Source organism: Lepidochelys kempii, chromosome 2, assembly GCF_965140265.1.
Source record: "Lepidochelys kempii isolate rLepKem1 chromosome 2, rLepKem1.hap2, whole genome shotgun sequence".
Lineage (NCBI taxonomy): Eukaryota > Metazoa > Chordata > Testudines > Cheloniidae > Lepidochelys > Lepidochelys kempii.
The window spans coordinates 237,790,708-237,812,139 of record NC_133257.1 but is presented as its reverse complement, the minus strand read 5'-3'; the positions used below and the strand labels follow the sequence as shown (position 1 = coordinate 237,812,139).

Genomic DNA, 21,432 nt, shown 5'->3' with positions numbered 1-21,432 from the left:
AAGACACCAAGCAACCTTAACTCTGCCACAAGGGAAAAACATTAAAGAATCTAAATGTCTTTTAAAAATCAGATTAATTTGGTACTACAAACATTAATATGTATTAATTGTATGGTTATTGCATGACATGACTTTATTCCTCCAAACACTTGGATTCTTCGGAAGAATTGTCCAATAGTTTGCATATGAAAGGAGTGAATAATCACCTAAAAACAGAGAGAGAGAAGCACAATCCAATTCCACCATTCTGATTCTGAAATATTTTTGTCCCTTTTTTTATTGATTAAAAACTCTCACTAAATCACATTCAGTCTTGGATAGTAGACCATAATTCCCATCTGGAAACCATTTTTAAAAGAGACCTGCAATATGTTCTTTGCTGTCATTACAAGGAAGAGCAACTACCCAGATATTGTTAATCTTGAGTTTATAGTCCAAAATATGAAGTCTTGCTTTAAAGCCTTTATTCTCCTTGAAGATTCTGAAGTAAGCATCTCTTGGCCAGACAGCCCATTCTCTAAATCACATACCTTTTCTTCCATCACACTGAGTTCTTTCCAAGACTTTAATTTTTTTGTCCGCAGCTGAGTTGGTATGTTGCATTGTGCCCAATCTTCAATAAACCTCACTTCCTCTCCAGGTTATCAAGCATTTTTTGTACCGTGTGATCATCAAGCGAATAAGAGGTAAGTAAGAAGATCAAAGATGGTACAGGAGTCAGAGACACACTTGGCAAGGAATGCTTAATGGCTTGCTTTATAAAATATTGGTTTTGGATATTTTCTTTACTGTTTCCTAAAGAAATATTTTTAGAATTGGGCAGCTGCAATTAGCTCAAGAAATACAAAAATGTGATCAGCTGAAAAAGTTAGTTGAAACATATCTTCTCACTTTTCTCAGTCTCATCCATGATAATACAAAACTCAGCTAAGTTTTCACATCCTCTCTCTTCCGCAAAAAAGAAAATCCCCCCTCAATTGTCAAAAAATGGATTATGAGAATTTAGTACTTGTGCAAAATATTAGGTTAAGACCTTACATCTTCTATTTATGTACAGAAGAGGCAAAGCAAATGCATTACCAGCACAGGATTTCTCCCACCGCTCCACCAAAGTCAACAAGACAACTTTTGTTCTAAGAATGCCAACAAATTGTCAGTGCTTAAATGTAGCGCTGGTTTTTGTGATAACATGTATCAACAGAGGCCACCAAATTATTAGTTTCATGTAAGCTACCAAAAATGGTAACCACTTTTGGTGACAACTTAGTTGGGGTGGCATTGTACTGGTAATCTAGATGTGCTATTTATGAAAGCCTGAGATAAAAGATACTATAAAGTACAAACATATATTATGAATATAAGTAGTGGCCTATATAATATATGAATAGACAAAATAAAAATAGGTATCTATCTAACAATTACTTTTCTGGACCTTTTGCAGACAGCTCTTTCAATTATCACTGATTAACTTGAATTTACAGTGTAGACTCAGTAGGTGAAAAATTGTTAAGTTATAGTGTGAAGTTTATTTCTTTTTGTCACTGACTATCTATGAGATACCATATTTAGAAAAAGATTTATATTAAAAACAAGATAACATACAGTGAAAGTAAATAAATGAAAGCCGTCAGCATTATTAGAGGATCATCTGTCTGTCCCTCGATTAAGTTCATGGGCTAAATTTTCATTTAATACTTAACATATGCAATAGCAAATACATTAAAGAAAGGAAGTTTAAGGAAGATAATGTATGTCAAAACCTTCCTCAACAACCTTACACATTCATGCTTCACCTGTAAAACTAATATCTGTGTTCTATCCTAATACGTGTGGAAGAAAAAAAGAGAGAACATACAGTTGTTTACACACTCCCATTACTGCTGTTCCTGAGATTTAAAAAATAGTTTCCAAAAAGATTCTCCTACTTCATAAGCCAAGTCCCTGTCACTCTATAAGCCAAGTCATTATTAAATAATTCTTTGCTTCCCATTCTTTGCTCCAATAAATGATTAACTCATCTTTGATGAACTATGGGTAGGTATTATACCTGTATTTGTTAAAAAGCCAGCTATTAGTACATAGTTGTACCTAGTACTAAGTAAAAAGGTCTAGCCAACTACAGTACATTTACTGCTTATTAACAGGTCCGTCCTCTGTCTAAACTACTTTTTAAAAATACATTACAGGTTCACTGAGTTCCGTTCACTGGATACCTCAAAATAAATACACACACACACTGGTTCTGAGTTAAGAATCTCCAAACACAGCTTTACTAGTTAACAGATTTTCAACCAGCAAACCCAAACAGTTAACTTAAAACCCAAATTGTCAGACCTAACAGAAAGCTCTGTGTAGCTCAAAAATTTGTCTCTGTCACCAACAGAAGTTGGTACAATAAAAGATATTACCTCATGCACCGGGTCTCTATAATATCCTGGGACTGATATAGCTACAACAACACAATATATAAATATGGTTACTGCTGTGCGTGTCTTTGGGTGTGTGAAAGGGATCAGAAAGCTAGGAGAAAAGAAGCAGACAGAGGGAGAAGCAGTAGTGTATGGTCCTGTGAAGAAGCCAAGACAGAAAAATTCCTTTGGGCACAGTACGTGCTGAAAAGGAAGACTTTGATTTCTGAACGAGAAAACTGCGTCCTGTTTGTTTCTACTTTGTACAGGGAAACACAACTTTGAGTACAAATAAACAGACTTGCACCAAAGAAATACCTCACCCTTACCAATTTCTCATCCTAATAGAACCAACACACCAGCACTCTGAATACCGGCTATTTGGACTAAAAGGGACGATAATACATATATATATAGCATTCCTACAAACTCCTCCATGCCCTTAATACTTATAAGATATACTGATAACTGTTTCTTTCTGCCTTATGCATCACCAGCAATAATATAGATTCTACAGATAAAATTCTGCTTTTATTGACTCCTTCTCAAACCTTTGCACTGTTTGCAAATTCTATCAATGGTTCCACCTGTGCCACCCCCACTGTCTTTAACGAGGTTGCAATCATGTAACAACCAGTAAAATTTGGCCTGTTTATGGAATTTTGTTTTAATTATTCTATTAACAATGAAGTGGCTACAAAAGAAGAGAATCCAGATCTCTCACACACACCTATGTTGATTCTGCAGTATTAGGAGGAGTAAAAGCTCTTCTGTCACTGAAGTAAGCAGATATGACTGAACACACACGGAGTAGCAGAGGTCATCTTTACACAGCTACTTTTAAAACTGATTCAAGTATTCATGCCTGGACCCCCAGAGGCTATTTAGGACTTTAGAAAATCACTGGAACAACCATACAAACCACAAAGCCTAAGTTAAGTGCCTAGATTCCCTATACAATGCACTATACAATGCATGGGGAGAGATACACACCTAAGTATGCCATCCCTAAAAGCCTGCATTCTAGGTGGCTCCCTCATAAGTTAGCCAATATGAGCTACAGAGAGTGGTGTGCCTAAGCCCTATCCCTCTCATAGAGATAGGTACCTAAGTCTGGACTGTGGGGAAGCGTCTATAATCCACAACTGGGAACCCCTTTGTGGAGTTGGGCACCTAAGTTGTTTCTTAGGTGATAGAACACTTAGCTCAGTGGTTGGAGCACTCACCTGGGATGTGGGAGAGACATATTAAATTTCCCTTCTGCCTGATGGGGAATAAGTACTTGAACAGGGGACTCGTTCTCAGACTCGTTGGCACCCACAAAACCCAACCTCCCCGTTCCCTGCCCCTCACACCAAGCATTCCTCCTCATGCCCCCCCAGGACCCCCATAGCCGCCCTCTCAGACTTTCCTCCCCCCCCCCACAGCCACCAGCACCCCCCACCCCCCGTCACCGCAACACCCAAGGCAGCTAGACGGTCCCTCGCCGCTCCCCCGCGGGGGCGCAGCGCCTTGCCTTGCGGAGACGGCTGTGCTCCTGTCGCCAGGGCCGTGGCGCGGTGCTGAGGGCTGGGGAGAAAGCCTGGCGACAGCGGCAGGGAGGGGTGGGACAGGGGGCTAGTCCGATACCCCGCCCCAGCCCGGGCAGGCCGCACTCTGTTTACCCGCCTCTCCGAGTAACCGGCGGCTGCGGGCCCGTCGCCATAGCAACCCCGCCGGCAACTGCAGCCTGCCGAGCCGGCAGCCGCAGAGAGGCCAGAGCCGGAGCCGGGGCAAGGTACCGGGGCGGAAAGCGGGTGGAGGGGACTCGTGTGGTCCTGCCGCTGCTGCTGCGAGCGGTGTGCAGGGGCTCAGCCCCCACGGGAGTGAGGGGGCCCGGCCAGGCGGGGTCTGACCCCTGCCCCCACAATGAGGGGCCGCCCCCAATGAGTGAGAGGCCCAGGGAGGTCTGATCCCTGCCCCACAATAAGGGAGCCTCCCACTAGTAAGTGAGGTCTGACCCTCTGTCCCACAGTGAGGGACCCTCCCTCTAGTGGATGATGGGGGCCAGGACTGGTCTGACCCCTTAATCCACAGTGCGGGTGGGGTCTCACCCCCAGTGAATGAGAGATCTTGGAAATAAGCTGTTCTCCATGCCCCAAAGTGTAGGAGCCTCCCTCTGCATCTCCCCAGTGAGTGAAGACACTTAGGCCTCTATTTACTTATATGGCTCCCATCCCCCCTGCTCCCCAGAGGGGGCTTGTGGCACAGCAGCCACAGACTTACATTATCCTCTTATTTCTGCACTTAAATTAAATGAAGAGTTGGCCATGTTTCCCTGCCCTCTGCGATCCTTCAGTTCTCATAAAGTTTCCTAGCATTAGCTGTAAGTAGGGTTGTCACCTGCTGTTAGGGGGCTTATTCCTTCACCCACTTACTTCCCTGGTCCTTCTCGCATGAACAGAGAGGAACAATACCCAAAGTCCAAAGGTGCAAACAATTCGATGTTTATTGGGGTGAACTTCCAGCAAGCATGATTCCAGTTTCCTTCCTTAGTATCCTTCTTCCCAGCTCTGACACCACAGAGCCTTACACCTGTGTCCCTGTTCCCATTCCTACCCTTAGCCAAACATGATTCCAACTTCCTTACTCCCATTCCCTGTTCCCATTTCCCCCTTTAGCAAAACATGATTCCAATTTTCTTACCCCCATTCCCTGTTCCCATCTCCCCCTTTAGCAAAACATGATTCCAATTTTCTTACCCCCATTCCCTGTTCCCATCTCACACACCCACATGCCCACCCCCACCCACACCCCGTCACTTCCTCATTGACTACAGATTATATAGTAAAACTTGAGTTCTGCTTAGCTATACCTTAACCAATCATTTTCCTGAAATTTAACTAACCAATCCTAACATATTGTAACATGATTATGTAACCAATTATATCCCACCACCTCAATTAGTTTACACCCAGCAAAATTAATTATACAGCAGACAGGAACAATCACAGAACCAGACAGAGATTATACAGACAAACAACAGCAAAGTGGGAACTATAATGACAAAACAATACAGAAGTGAGGATTTCACATCCCAGCTATTGATAAGTGAGTTCTTGCCAGACAGGATGCTATCAAACTAAGTTTCCTTTTACATTTTCTAGGCACTTCCCTTTCTCTGGAGGTGATAGGAATACAATCCTGTCCTGATAGTGCCTAACAGCCCAATAGCACCTTATTTCAATGTGACTAGTTTGGAATGTGAGGATGTGACCGTTCGCTTCCCAGCTTATGGCTGCCTCTGCTGCTTAGCCAAAGGCCTTAGCCTAAGAACAGGGCCTCAGACTGTCACAGTAAGAGAAGGCCCTTACACCAGCAGACAGTGATCTTGATTCTTTCTTTTATACCTCTATCACTAGCCAAGTGATAAGAATACACCTAAATTCTTAGAGTACAGGCCTTTGCAGACAGGCCTGAATATCTATATCCTAACACCTGCCTACCTTTTCCCAGCATGGCTGTCCTGGGAAATTTCTGGGGGTGTTCAGTACACACTGCCACTGTCCAGTTTTGTGGGCTCAGGATCATCCTGGATGTTCTGGGTTTTTATACCTGAGATGTGGCAACCCAAGTTGTAAAATGCCCCTATGTTTTCAGTTTAAACTGATTTTTACTGAAAAAAATCCAGGTTTTACAAAAAATATTTGTTTTTTTCTGATTTTCACCCTACTTTTGTATCATTCAAATATATAGAAAATAGTTTTGTTAGGAAAATACAATATATTGCGTGAGATATGTGTTACAATAATACATGTCTGTTTTATATTCAAAGTTGCCAGTTGAAGTAAGGCTATGTATTAGTCTAGAACAGGGGTGGACAAACTTTTTGGCGTGAGGGCCACATCGGGGTTTGAAAACTGTATGTAGGGCCGAGTAGGGAAGGCTGTGCCTCCCCAAACCCTAATTGCCCCCTCCCATTTCCCACCCCCTAACTGCCCGCCTCAGAACTCCCAACCTATCCAACCCCCTCTACTCCTTGTCCCCTGACTGCCTCCTCCTGGGACTCCCTGCCCCTAACCGTCCCCCCGGGACCTCACCCCCATCCAACCCCCCCCACTCCCTGCCTGCCCCGCCCCCTGACAGGCCCCCCCAGGACCCCACCCCCTAGCCAACCCCCCCTCTAAAGCCCCTTTCAGAATGCAGCCCTGCAAACATGGGCGGAGGACGCAGAGGCAGCCGCACAGCTGGAGAGAAGCAGCGGTTTCCCCTTCGAAGTGCCGCTTCTGTCCAGCCTGGTGCTCCTCTTGAGTCCTCCGCCCACGTTTGCTGCGCTCCCACCACCTGCACCACCCGCCTGCTCCCCTGAGGCTGCAGGTGAGCCTCCCTTCCTGCTCTCCCCTGCTCCGACAGTGCAGCCCCCTCCTGCGCTGGCAGCATGGCGCGCTGAGGCTGCGGGGGAGAGGGGACAGTGTGGGAGAGGGTGGGGACTAGCCTCCCCAGCTGGGAGCTCATGGGCTGGGCAGGACGGTCCTGTGGACTGGATGTGGCCTGCGGGCCGTAGTTTTCCCACTTCTTGTCTGGAAGATACACACAATAAACAAACAGGCCCGCACGCAAGCTCTGAAGTGCATGCACATCTGAACTTAATGATGAATCTCACGCCCACCATGTAGACATTTCAAGCTGTTAGCAGATAACGGTTTAAAGATCTGACACACTAAAATGGGAAGAAAATGAAAATCTGTATCAGAATACATTTCAGAACAAAAAGAAGTATTCAAAAGTTTAAAAAAAAACAGGAGAAAAGGATGAAATTGAGTTTATGCTCTGTACATGGTGTGGTAGCTAACAGTTCTAAGTCTACAACAGTAAACTGTTTATTCAAATGAAAAGTTTTATTTGGGGATTAGCCCTATATTGTTTTCTTGAACTCAGAGGTGGCATTGTGTTTTGAGTTCTGTTTTAGTTCTGCAGCAAACCACATTGAATTCCGTTCATCAAAGCATTAATCTACTGAATACTTTTTTCTGATACTCTATCCTTCCGTCCACCAAAATAAACCCTGATATTTACCGAGCAAAATTATTAATAGTTTTTTGCACTGATTTTCACCTGTTTTTGTTTTTGTAGTAATTTCAATCAATAAATTCCCAGGCAAAATTAAAATAAAAACCGAAAACCAAGGACCCTAAAGATGACAAAAACATCTCTTAAGCCCATTGCAAACAGAACAGAACCTATTTGCTTTGCACTTTTTGAAAAGTTATTAGTATGGTTAATTAACAGAAGTATAAATTGAATTTTCCCCAAGCAGCCTCATTCTTTTTAATATATCATTAGTAAGCCTATGCCCCGCATTGCTGATATACCTCCACTGAAATAATTAAATCAGACCCAAAGATGCTTATTGCTAAATATTAAGTCTCCAAATGTATTCTTTTAATAGCTTGGGATCTTAAACATATTTAAAGAATAAACTATTTATTTGCTAAGGCACACATCGTTGATATTAGCTGAAACCATGGGAGTGGCACTGACAAGAGCAGCTCAGTGGACCTCGGCTGGTTCTGGAACTGGCACACTAGAAATCACCCCTTTGAATGAATCTCTTCTAAATGACATAATTAAGTTTGCAGAGAACTTCAGCTCTAGACATCCTCAAGAAGCAGCATTTGTCTTCAGAGAACCACTTGAATGGAAAACGCAACTGGATTATTCAGGATTTGAATTAGGTTATGAGATCAGGTAGGTCTGAATGGCAGTGGTTTATAAACATATTAAAGACAAACTGCAAAGAAAAAAAATTGTGCTCTTTTCATTGTATTTGTTTTCTCCTAGTTTGTTACATGGGACATTTTGTGTTCTGATTTATAACTTTTCCCCTAAAGGACTCTGAAAATATTTGTAGCACCTAGATTGTGACTTTACAGCTGTGTGTTGAAACCTAATCTCCAGTTTCTTACTGAAGTGGGGCAAATATATTTGCCTTTTGTCTATTCTAGGAATTTTCACACCGTATGTCTAGTGCTGGTACAGGCCTGCCAGTGCCAGCAATAAAGGAGGCACTAGTGTAGACCAGGCACAGGTGTTTTACCACTGTGGGTATGTCTACACAGCAACTAGACACCTGCAGCTGGCCCAGGCCAGCTGACTTGGGCTTGCGGGGCTTGGCCTGCAGGGCTGTTTCATTGCTGTGTAGACTTCTGGGTTCAGGCTGGAGCCTGGGCTCTAGCACCCTGCAATGTGGGAGGGCCCCACAGCCCCAAAGCCCCATGAGTCTGAGTTGGAATAGCACAGGTCAGCCGCGGGTGTCTAATTGCTGTGTAGACATACCCTCAGTCATCTTACGTTGAGGTGAGATGCAAAAAACAATTCAAAAAAGTCCTACGTAGTTGTACCCATAAGGTCCTGTCTGCACTATAATTATAGATGTATTGGTGCACCCAGTTACAAGATAGTTGAGCCAAGCCATGTTAAAGGAACTGTGCTACAGCTTTGAAAAGAGAAGGGCAGTTACACTTTTTCAGATAAATTGATAAATTAAACAGTAATAAGTCACCACGACCAGATAGTATTCACCCAAGATTTCTGAAGGGACTCAGATATGAAATTGCAGCACTACTAACTAATATGTAACCTACTGCTGAAATCAGCCTGTGTACCCTGTCATAAATATAAAGGGAAGGGTAAACCCCTTTAAAATCCCTCCTGGCCAGAGGAAAAATCCTCTCACCTGTAAAGGGTTAAGAAGCTAAAGGTAACCTCGCTGGCAAATGACCAATGAGGAGTCAAGATACTTTCAAAAGCTGGGAGGAGGGAGAGAAACAAAGGGTCTGGGACTGTCTGTATGCTGCTTTTGCCGGGGATAGACCAGGAATGGAGTCTTAGAACTTTAGTAAGTAATCTGGTTAGGTATGTGTTAGATTATGATTTCTTTAAATGGCTGAGAAAAGAATTGTGCTGAATAGAATGAATATTTCTGTCTGTGTGTCTTTTTTGTAACTTAAGGGTTTGCCTAGAGGGATTCTCTATGTTTTGAATCTAATTACCCTGTAAGGTATCTACCATCCTGCTTTTACAGAGGTGAATTCTTTACTTCTATTAAAAGTCTTCTTGTAAGAAAACTGAATGCTTTTTCATTGTTCTCAGATCCAAGGGTTTGGGTCTGTGGTCACCTATGCAAATTGGTGAGGATTTTTACCAAACCTTCCCCAGGAAGTGGGGTGCAAGTGTTGGGAGGATTTTGGGGGGAAAGACGTGTCCAAACCACGTTTCCCAGTAAACCCAGTTAGAGTTTGGTGGGGTGGCAGTGGATATTCCAAGGACAAAGGATAAAATTAATTTGTTCCTTGGGGAAGTTTTAACCTAAGCTGGTAAAAGTAAGCTTAGGAGGTTTTCATGCAGGTCCCCACATCTGTACCCTAGAGTTCAGAGTGGGGGAGGAACCTTGACAGTAACCTACTGCTTAAATCAGCCTGTGTACCAGATAACTGAAGGGTAGCTAATGTAACGCCTATTTTTTAAAAAGGCTCCAGAGGCAATCCTGGCAATTACAGGCTGTTATACCTAACTTCAGCATGAGGCAAATTGGTTGAAACTATAGTAAAGAACAGAATTATCAGACACATAGATAAACATTCCTTGTATAAAGGAAAATCATGCCTCGTCAATCTATGAGAATTCTCTGAGTGGGTCCACAAGCATGTGGACAAAGGTGATCTGGTGGATATAGTGTACTTGGACTTTCAGAAAGCTTTTGACAAGGTCCCTCACCAAAGGCTATTAAGCAAAGTAAGCAGTCATGGGATAAGAGGGAAGGTCCTCTCATGGATTGGTAACTAGTTAATAGATAGGAAACAAAGAGTAGGAATAAGTGGTCAGTTTACACAATTGAGAGAGGTAAATAGTGTGATCCCCCAAGGAGCTATATTAAGACTTGTGCTGTTCAACATATTCATAAACAATCTTGAAAAGGGGGTAAACAATGAGGTGGCAAAGTTTGCAGATGTTACCCAAAATTACCCAAGATAGTTAAGTCCAAAGCTGACTGGGAAGAGTTACAAAGGAATTTCACAAAACTGAGTGAGTGGACAACAAAATGGCAGCTGAAATTCAGTGTTGCTAAGTGCAAAGTTGTGCACATTGGAAAAAATAACCTCAACTATACATACAAAATGATGGATCTAAATTAGCTGTTACCACTTGAGACAGAGAGCTAGGAGTCACTGTGGATATTTTTTTTGAAAACATCCATTCTATGTCCAGTGGCAGACAGAATGTTAGGAACTATTAGGAAAGGGATAGATAATAAAGCAGAAATATCATAATACCACTATATAAATCTGTGGTATGCCCACACCTTGAATACTGCATGCAATTCAGGTTACCCCATCTGAAAAAAGGTATAGTAAAATTGGAAAAGGTACCGAGAAGGGCAGTGAAAATGATGAGGGGTATGGAACAGCTTCCATGAGAGGAGATTTTAAAAAGACTAGGGCTCTTCAGGGTAGAAAAGAGACTAGGGGGGATATGATAGTGGTCTATGAAATCATGAATGGCTGTTCTTATATTCTTATGCATATTTCTGTTGTCAGCTGTAATATATTAATATATATTTCACTGATAGACCTTCGTTTGGTAAGTAAGGTACAGCAGCCTAACATTTGTTCCTGGGAACTCTTTTGATTTTGCAAGTCAACATGGTCTATTAGTAATTAGAAAGGGGGATGTAAATTAGGAGACAAGGTCCATTTTTGATTAAGAGCTTTGAGCAGCATTCTCAGAGTTGGACTCTACCTAAAATTTTCCTTTAATAAAAGTTCTTTCTTTATGAAGTATCATTTTATTCTTCTAGTGGAACAACCGTTCAGTCAGAAGAAAGAGACAAAGATGATCAACCATTGCTTCTCCTCAGTGACTCAACTATCAGAGTACGCAGTTTTGGCCAACTCTCTCGTTTGCTACATGTAGCTATGGAAAAAAAGTTAAAGGAAGCACAGGCATGCCTTGAAGGTTGTTTTTTTTTCTCTCTTGCCCTTGAATTTTAATGTTTAAAAAAATAAAGAGAAACACATACGTTATATTTTATTTAGTACAAATTTTGGCTTATGAGGGATTGGTTGAAAACAGTGATGTGATGAACCAGCAAACTTCTATTTTTTATTTTTTTATCTTCACTGAAGTCAGTAATATAGAGCTCTGGAATAATGTTAACATGGAATTACATATAAAGATGCATGTATCCTGACTGGTACCTCAACAATTATAGCAGATCATATATTCAAATCTTGGCATACTAAATGTGTCCTCAGAAGCTAATAATAGTTTTTTTTCTGTACTTTTAAGGTAATCTCGCTTTTATAATGTTAATTTATTAAAATAACCAACAAAAATATGTTATGCTTAGGAAGTTCATGGTTGTGAACATTTTCATATCTTCCTGATGAGCACTTTTAGAAAATATGTAACAGTATAGTTATTGGGTCCTATCCAGTTCCTTGTATACAAACTGAATAAAAAGCACCTAAGTGTGCTAAATTAGACACCCATGGGAGTGCAAGATCTGAGTAACATTTATTTGTGAAATTGGTAGAAAATAAGTTAGCTATAATTCTGATGCAGTCACAGATGGATTGTGCCTGATTTGTAAAATGCCCACATAGTAAAGGCATACACAGGGATCATGCTTCAGTGTGAGCCAGCAACTGCTATGCATCTGTGTAAGAATACTGTCACTTATTGGGCCACTGAGAACAAGAGGAGTTTATAAAACCAGCTGACACATAGTTGTGTCACTGGTCACTGAAAAGGACAGCTGGAAATCCTGAGCAAGTGATAGCTGGGCCTTTTATAGAATCATTGGGAGTGTTGCCAACAAATCTTTTAAGACATTGTTTTACACTAAATCAAACTTCCGTAATGATGGCTTTTCTGTGAATTGAGCCCATTGACTTGATGTTTGGGTCATCATCCAATTTTATTATCCCTGAAGGTAAATACTGACCCAAAAGAGAGTTTGATATTTACCTCTCGATTCAATAAATCTAAATGTTTATTCACCAGAAGACAGCTCCTGTTTATTATTTGTTTGTTTTACCTGAATTTTGTTTTCATACTGTTAAAAACTGATATATTAATGTATTTCAAATCACAATAAAGTGATGTGAAATCATTTACTCCTACAAGATAAAACAGTAACATTTTAAACATGTTAAGGAACCCATTATCTATCTTTTAAAATTAAATATGTGTTCATATTATAAGTTACCATTGTTAAAATGCTTTGGCAGTGAAGGATTTTAAAAATCCTTTAAGATCGGTTTTAAAGTACCATTATTTTTATATTGATAATGTTTCTGATTTACAGCCAATAGAGATCCTATAGTGAAAATTCTTGGCCCAGGATATGGGACCATTGAAGGAGAAGATATGTCTATGCTGCGCTTGCTGGACAGAATGAAAAAAGATGATGATCCTGATACAGAGATTAAAATGAAGATATCTCTTCTTCTTCAACAGCTGGATATGCAACTACTTAACAGTTCTTTAAAACGTATTTCACAGTAAGTACATTGCAAATGAAACTGTCCATTTTTAGCCAGTAATTTTTTTGTTTTGTTTTTAAATTAAATTCATTTTAACCCAAAACATGTGCTTTTGGTATGATAAGAAGAAATCACTCAAAAAGGTATGAAAGTAATTCTTTATTGATTTATGAAAACCAGGAAAAGTTGCTGAAATGCAAGATGTTTTCTGGAGGTTTAACAATATGAGTATAAATGTGTGTGTTTGTGTGTGTGTATACATTTCTATGCATGAAGGACATATGTTCTGTATTTGAAAGCAACTCAATATAATTTATATAAATAAATAATACACTAGCAATTAAAACTTTTTAATAGAGTTGTTCATTTAGTTATGAAAGCACACAAAAGATACTGAATTTGTCGAAGAGTTATATCAGTTTCATTTTAGTTGTGAAGCTAAAATTTCACTAAATAGCTATTTGCATATTTTTAGTTGTTTTTCCTACTACTCTGAAACTAGTGAAAGGAAAGAGCAAAATCCCTTTATACAATTGTCTTGATTATTTTTTGAAAATCTATTTTTTATTATTAGATTTTAGACCATTTTCTATTAATTACAGAGAGGTGAGATTAACTCCAGCTGCTGTAAAAAATGAAGTGGATCTGCTGAAACATTTCTCTGGAGAAGGAGAAGATACCGTGCTGGAATCTCTTGAATATATATCAGGTTAAAATTCTACCTTTTATGTTTTTGTTTGATCATGTTTGACATTTACACCTATACATTAAATATAATTTTTATTTTTTAAATGTAGATATTAAAATAAATTCATTATCTCTTACTGATTTAAAATGTGTATTTCTATTTTTAAGTAATAATATAGAACAACATGTACCCACAGATATGGAGCTGAATTCTTCAACCTTGATTTACATAAATAATCCCTATTCATGTCTCATTGAATTCAGTCGGACTAATTAAGGGCTTGATCCTGATAAGTGCTGCACAGATGTTTAAGTGGTTTGTTGGATCAGGCCGGAATGCTCACCACTTCGCAGGATCAAGTCCTAAATGAGTTTGGATTGTTGACATAAGTAAGAGTTGTAGGACTGGGACCTTAATTTGTATGAATTTTATAATTAAAAATCCATTCAGGTCTTATTATTAGAAATAGCAATATATTTTTAAAAATAACAAAAACACTATTGTTACAGATTATGAATTCTCCAATGGATGTCGAGCCCCACCTTGGAGACAAGTCCATGGGGAAATTTGTTATTTGATTGTTAAACCACATGACACTGATCCTTTGTACATCACTTGCAGCACAGCAGGAGTGTTTTTAAATGGAGTAAGTAACAATAAAAACTCAAATTTGGGATAAAAGAAACTTGAGTATGTAAAAATGGGTGAGTCCTACCTGAGGATTTAGGGCAGTTGCATTCAACCAAGAGCTGAAGAGTTACTTTAGTGGCACTGCAGAAAGAGAGAAAATAATCATGGCATGATGCCATATATTTTTTACGTTTTGACTATAAGTCATTATTTCTTTTTCTGCTATTGCCTGAACAGTGAATTCTAGTGGTTTACACTTCACTTGTAAATTTACTTAGTTACCACATGTGTGAAGCAGCACATAACATGCTTGTTTTGCACATTCTTTTCACTATATCTAGCTATTAGAGGAAGTTGAGTATGAAACAGATCTGTTAATGAATCCTGAAGAATGGCAAGATGCATACCATTACATTCTTTCTGAATTATATCATATTGTCCATAATCTACATTTTCACTTTTAAAAAATCCTTTGTGTTAGCTAGGAAAGCCATCGTAATACAATCTGATGCATTGTTGTAATCATTCCAATAATAATCTTATCAGAAACATTAATCTAACTACCTAGCAATATGGCTGGGGTGTTATCCTACTTGAGTTCATAATAATAATAATTAGAAGTGAAAGACCCAGTATAATGTCAGCTTTTGGCTTTCCTCAAATTTTGTGTCTTCTCTGTCTTTTAGACCCAACCCTGCAAAAACACACATTTGTAATTTCATGCATGTGAGTAGTCCCGTTGGGTTCAGTTCACTGATATTACTTTCATATGTAAACATCATCAATTAGCCATAAATAAACATCACTCAAAATTAGCTCAGGATCTCTGTATGACTCATTCTGATGTTACTATTTTAATATGTTAATAACCTTTAAAATTAGAGTCTAATAACTTAAACTTGAAAAGTTACCCTTATGCCCAATTCAGCAAACACCTATGAATGTGCTTATCTTTAAGCATGCGAGCACTTCCATTGAAGTGACTGGGGGCAAAGTGTCTACACGGTAGCAAAAAAAAGTTTGCTAACTCTTTGGACTCTGAGGGACAGTGTTATATTTAAGGTGTCAGAATTCAGGAATTCCTTGTACAAACTTATTTATCTCGGCCACAAACCCAACTCACTACTTTTGATTCTGATATTCCTTTGTTTGTGGATTTTAGAGGGGTGGGAAAAGTCAGACTTTTAGTGGAAACTCAGTAACAGTCTTAAGTGTCTTGCCCAAATTCACATAGGAAGTCCATGAGAGAGCAGGGAGTAGACACACATTTCTTCTTCAAGTACTGTCCCTATGAGTGCTCTACTTTGGGTGTGTGTTTTCCCCGCACCTTCAATTGGAGATTTTCATTAGCAGTGTCCATTTGGCCCACACATGTGCCCTGCAAGTCCTCATGCTCTGCACCAAGGCTATATAATGCTGCATGGGCGAACTTCCCTCAGTTCCTTCTCAGCTGCCTCAGCCTGAGATTGAGTTTTAGCATATCTGCCTTGAGCTTGCCTCTGCTAAAAATTTTTCCTAGTTGTTAGCTGAGTTTAGTTTAGTCCAGGGCTTGGCAAACTTTGTGGCCCAAGGGCCACATCTGGGTATGGAGATTGTATGGTGGGCCATGAATGCTCACAAAATTTGAGGTTGGGTGCAGAAGGGGGTGAGGGCTTTGGCTGGGGTTGCGGGCTCTGGGGTGGAGCCAGAAATGAGGAGTTCAAGGTGCAGGAGGGGGCTCAGGGCTAGGGCACGGGGTTGGAGTGTGGAGAGGGGAGGGCTCCAGCTGGGGGTTGTGGGGCTGGGGATGAGGGATTTGGGGTGCAGGAGGGTGTTCCAGGCTGGGACCAAGGAATTTGGAGGGCAGGAGGGGGATTAGAGGTGGGGCAGGCGGTTGGGGCATGGGAGGAGGTCAGGGGTGCAGGCTCCAGGTGGTGCTTACTTCAAGCAGCTTCCGGAAGCAGCGGCATGTCCCCCTTCTGGCTCCTACCCAGAGGCGTGGCTAGGCAGCTCTGCGGACTGCCTCATCTGCAGGCGCCACCCCTGCAGCTTCCATTGGCAGTGGTTCCCGGCTAATGGGAGCTGCAGGCGTGGTGCCTGGAGCAGGGGCAGCATGTGGAGCCCCCTGGCTGCTCCTATGAGTAGGAGCCAGAGGGGAGACTTGCCGCTGCTTCTGGGAGCTGTGCAGAGCCACAACACATGCGGAGCGGGGCAAGTCCCTGATCCCACTCCCTGGCGGGAGCTCAAGGACCAAATTAAAACGTCTGATGGGCTGGATGCAGCCCACGGGCCGAAGTTTACTCACCCCTAATCTATTCTGTTAGTTTTTTAGATTAGCTTATTTTAGTAGTTGAGAGGTTTGTTTTATCCTCTTCCTTCCCTTTGGGAAGGCATGCTTTCCTGGCTCACCAGGGTTTAAATGCTGCCTTGCCAAGTGGCCATCCCAATTAGAGATGGCCACTCCAAGTGCTTTTAGTGCCTAGCAGAGTAACGCATCCCACAGAAGTGTAACTTCTGTCTGGCCTTTAAGTCCAGGGCATGGAAGAATCAGGAGATGAAGCTGAGGTTGGGAATGATCGAGGGTTCCCTTCATCCCACTTGAGAGCCTGGTCAGGAGCATGCCCCTATGCAGTCTCCGGGTAGATCCAGTGCCCCATTGACCTTGGCTCAGCACTCCCCCAGAAAGGGGAAAACTCCAGAGACCTCCTCAGAGGGTCCCAGGAAGAGGAGCTCTAATGTCCTTCATAAGGAATCTACTCCAAAAAGACCTTGATCTACCAGTAGGTAGACCGACTCAGGAACTTTGACCTCTCAACCTCGTGTCTTAGAGGCGAAGGGCTATCCCCATACTGGCAGGACTGGAAAACCGCAAAGCTCTTCTAAGAGCAAACGTGGCTCCGAGAGATCTTAGGTAGTATCTGGACATGATAAAGATGGCAAGGAAAGACATTCCTCCAGTCTGGTACCATTGAATATGGCTCTACTTTCCAGTGCCTCCCCTAACAGGTTCCTTGGTACCGTACAAGCCTAAGTATCTGATTTCCTCAGTGCCCACCATAACAGATCATGCAAGGTTATGCCTTTGTTGCTTCCAGAGATGGCTCAGAACAGTCTACTCACAAACAAAGCTCAGACAAACAGGTTTCATTTCCACTTCAGGTGAAAGATTCCCTAGGACAGTGGAAAGATCATCAAACGTTGGTGCAGGTATTCCTTTTCTCCAGCTGAATTTGACAGTCACCATAACGATGGATGCATCCCTGTTGAGAGAGAGAGGGCATGTTTCAATACAATCCAGGAAGATGATCACCTCACGAAAGCAGTCTTCACATCAACCTGTTAGAACTCAGGGCAATCAGAAATGCTTGCCTTCATTTTTTATCTCTCGTCAAGTCAAGTCAATGAGGGTTATAATAGATAAAATCACGGAGCAGGTCCTCAAGGAATCCATTCTGAAGCACTTAGAGGAGAGGAAAGTGATCAGGAACAGTCAGCATGGATTCACCAAGGGCAAGTCATGCCTGACTAATCTAATTGCCTTCTATGACGAGATAACTGGCTCTGTGGATGAGGGGAAAGCGCTGGACGTGTTGTTCCTTGACTTTAGCAAAGCTTTTGACACGGTCTCCCACAGTATTCTTGCTAGTAAGTTAAAGAAGTATGGGCTGGATGAATGGACTATAAGGTGGATAGAAAGCTGGCTAGATCATCGGGCTCAACAGGTAGTGATCAATGGCTCCATGTCTAGTTAGCAGCCAGTATCAAGTGGAGTGCCCCAAGGGTTGGTCCTCGGGCTGGTTTGGTTCAATATCTTCATAAATGATCTGGAGGATGGTGTGGATTGCACCCTCAGCAAGTTTGCAGATGACACTAAACTGGGAGGAGAGGTAGATAAACTGGAGGCTAGGGATAGGATACAGAGGGCCCTAGACAAATTAGAGGATTGGGCCAAAAGAAATCTGATGAGATTCAACAAGGATAAGTGCAGAGTCCTGCACTTAGGACGGAAGAATCCCATTCACCGCTACAGACTAGGGACCGAATGGCTAGGCAGCATTTCTGCAGAAAAGGACCTAGGGGTTACAGTGGATGAGAAGCTGGATATGAGTCAACAGTGTGCCCTTGTTGCCAAGAAATCTAACGGCATTTTGGGATGTATAAGTAGGGGCATTGCCAGCAGATCGAGGGACGTGATCGTTCCCCTCTATTCGACATTGGTGAGGCCTCATCTGGAGTACTGTGTCCAGTTTTGGGCCCCACACTACAAGAAGGATGTGGAAAAACTGGAAAACGTCCAGCGGAGGGCAACAAAAATGATTATGGGTCTGGAACACATGACTTATGAGGAGAGGCTGAGGGAACTGGGGATGTTTAGTCTACGGAAGAGAAGAATGAGGGGGGATTTGATAGCTGCTTTCAACTACCTGAAAGGGGGTTCCAAAGAGGATGGATCTAGACTGTTCTCAGTGGTAGCAGACGACAGAACGAGGAGTAATTGTCTCAAGTTGCAGAGGGGGAGGTTTAGGTTGGATATTAGGAAAAACTTTTTCATTAGGAGGCTGGTGAAACACTGGAATGCGTTACCTAGGGAGGTGGTGGAATCTCCTTCCTTAGAAGTTTTTAAGGTCAGACTTGACAAAGCCCTGGCTGGGATGATTTAGTTGGGTGTTGGTCCTGCTTTGAGCAGGGGGTTGGACGTGATGACCTCCTGACGTCCCTTCCAACCCTGATATTCTATGATTCTATGATAATGTGGCCTGTATGTTTTATATCAACCAGCAACGAGGAGCAAGGTGTCCCTCTCTGGTGCATAATCCATTGTATACACCTTTCAGCAATGTACCTACCTGGCACTCAAAACACCCTGTCTGTTGCTCTCAGCGGGCATTTCTCCCATGACTACAAATGGGAGTTGGACTTTTGGACCCTCCATGGCATATTTCAAATTTGGGGATTTCCAGCAGTGGACCACTTCACCACTTTCACAAACTGAAAGTGTCGTCTGTTCTGGTCAAGAGGGGATCTAGGATGCCATTCTCTGTGGGATGCCTTCTTCCTACCTTGGACAAAGAGACTGTTCTACATATTTTCCCAAATGCCTCTGATATTGAGGGTGCTGAACAAAATCAGACAGGACAAAGCCAGGGTTATTCTAGTACTTGCAACATGATTGAGACAAGCATAGTATTCTTACCTATTTCACCTGTCCCTCTCTCCAGCAATAAAGCTTCCACTTACCCCTCATCTTCTTCTCCAAGACAGATAGATTGCTTCATCTCAATCTAGGAGTTCTCTGCCAGAAGACATGGCCCCTCGATAGTTCATGGGGCTAGAACAGTGGTGGGCAACCTGCAGCCTGTGGGCCGCGCGTGGCCTGTCAGGATAATCTGGTGGCGGGTCGTGAGACAGTTTGTTTACATTGACTGTCTGCAGGCACAGCCACCTGCAGCTTCCAGTGGCTACAGTTCCCCGTTCCCAGCTAATGGGAGCTGTGGGAAGTGGCGGCCAGCATGTCCCTGCAGCCCGCGCTGCTTCCCACAGCTCCCATTGGCCGGGAATGGCAAACTGTGGCCACTGGGAGCTGCAGGCAGCCGTGCCTGCAGATGGTCAATGTAAGCTGAGCCGCGTGTGGCCCGTGGGCTGCAGGTTCCCCACCACTGGGCTAGAGTCTGCCTTTTCTGTGGAGGTACTACAAGTGTTATTAAACAGTAGGAAAGAATCTACCCAAAATACTTACCTTCAATAGTGGAAGAAATTTAGCCATTGATGTGAACGTCCATGACTTGCATCCAAATCTTCCCCACTCTTGGTTATCCTGGATTGCCTGTTTTCTTCAGTTGCAGGGGGATTATCAACCAACTCAGTCAAGGTTTACTTGGCCGCCATAACAGCCTTTCATTTTCCAGTGGAAATGTTCTTTTTGTTTGCTCACCCAGCAACTTGAAAAGTTCATCAAAGGATTGGGGAATGTTTTCCCTCAAGTGAAAGACCCCACTCCATCTTGGGATCTTAGTTGAGTTCTCAGATGTCTTAAAAGTCCTCTCTGTGAACCAATGGTGACCTGCTCCTTACTGAACCTGTCTGTGATGATGGGCCTTTTTGATAGCCCTCACATCAACCCAAAGAGTCTGAGACATTTGGGCCTTAATGGCAGACCCTCCTTTCATGATTTTGTTCAAGGACAAACTTTTTTTATGTCCACCCCGTAAATTCATACCAAGGTGTCATCTGAGTTTCATCTTAATCAAACCATTCTTTTACCCTTTTTTCCACAAAACCACATACTTCCTAACAGCAGACTTCCTTCCATCCCTCAGGTGTCAGAAGAGCGATGGCCTTCTATATAGACAAAACCAAACCATTTCAGAGGTCTCCTAGACTATTTGTTTCCATTGCAGATAGATCTAAAGGATCCACACTCTACTCCCAGAGGCAATCAAGGTGGATCTTTGGGTGTATTAATGCATGTTATATGTTGCCAGCTTTCAACCTCCTTTCATGGTATTAGCATTCTCTATTAGGTTGCAATCAACATCTATGGCATTTCTTAAAGATGTTCCAGTATCTGCAGAGCCACTACATGGTCTTCAGTACATACCTTCTCCAAGCACTGTGCCTTGGTCCGTGCCTCTAGATTTGGTGTGGCAGTTGGCTATGCAGCTCCGTCTTCATTTCTGGACCTGATTCTGTAGCTCCCTCCTTGCTGTGGGTATACTGCTCTCGGGAGTCATCTGAAGTGGAGCAACCATAGGGACACTATTCAAAGAAGAAGAGGTTACTCAATCTTGTGCAGTAATTGTAGTTCTTTGAGATGTATGTCCCTATGGGTGCTCCACTACTTGCCCTCCTTCCCCTGTACTTCAGAGTTTCCTTGTAGAACTTTGTGATAAACTTTGTAGTAGAGGGTGGTTTGCCTGTGCAGTCCCATATAGACCTGGTGCAGAGCACAAGGACATGTAGGACACATGTGCAGGCTGAACGGACACTGCTAATGAAAAATCTCTGAATGAAGGCATGCGGGGTGCATGTCACCTAAAGTGGAGCCCCCACAGGGACACACATATTGAAGAACTACAGTTACTGCACAAGGTTACTGCACCCTCTCCTTCCTGAGTCCCAGTCCCAAACTATTTTTCTCTCTTCTTATGATGATTGCTTGTATAAAAATATAAAAGTTTGGGACAAATATAATAAAGAATAA

At 42.3% G+C, this 21,432-nt stretch overlaps 1 protein-coding gene and 2 long non-coding RNA genes across 8 annotated transcripts in view; 1 reads left to right on the top strand and 2 right to left on the bottom strand.

The window, feature by feature from the left end:
• LOC140907731 (uncharacterized) overlaps nt 1–4,290 on the bottom strand; it is a 32,220-nt gene extending 27,930 nt beyond the window's left edge. Inside the window, exon 1 of one of the 2 annotated variants that reach the window (XR_012157601.1) lies at nt 3,925–4,290. This is a non-coding gene — a long non-coding RNA (uncharacterized lncRNA). The remainder of the gene's footprint in view (nt 1–3,924) is intronic. The other variant, XR_012157602.1, reaches the window with a different exon arrangement.
• The window catches only part of ODAD2 (outer dynein arm docking complex subunit 2), a 198,908-nt gene continuing 181,465 nt past the window's right edge, over nt 3,990–21,432 (top strand). For 4 of the 5 annotated variants that reach the window (XR_012157599.1, XM_073334342.1, XM_073334343.1 and 1 more), the window contains exons 1-6: nt 3,990–4,185; nt 7,884–8,135; nt 11,245–11,402; nt 12,757–12,952; nt 13,537–13,643; nt 14,132–14,268. Coding sequence is in view for 4 of the 5 variants with exons in the window: in XM_073334342.1 (XP_073190443.1) it covers nt 7,912–8,135; nt 11,245–11,402; nt 12,757–12,952; nt 13,537–13,643; nt 14,132–14,268 (822 nt within the window). In the remaining variant the exon portion in view is untranslated. The remainder of the gene's footprint in view (nt 4,186–7,883; nt 8,136–11,244; nt 11,403–12,756; nt 12,953–13,536; nt 13,644–14,131; nt 14,269–21,432) is intronic. The other variant, XM_073334346.1, reaches the window with a different exon arrangement.
• Nucleotides 6,599–20,981, bottom strand: LOC140907733 (uncharacterized). Its single transcript, XR_012157604.1, has 4 exons — nt 20,830–20,981; nt 17,352–17,491; nt 14,338–14,393; nt 6,599–7,107 (listed from the first exon to the last, which is right to left on the bottom strand). It is a non-coding gene; the product is annotated as an uncharacterized lncRNA (long non-coding RNA).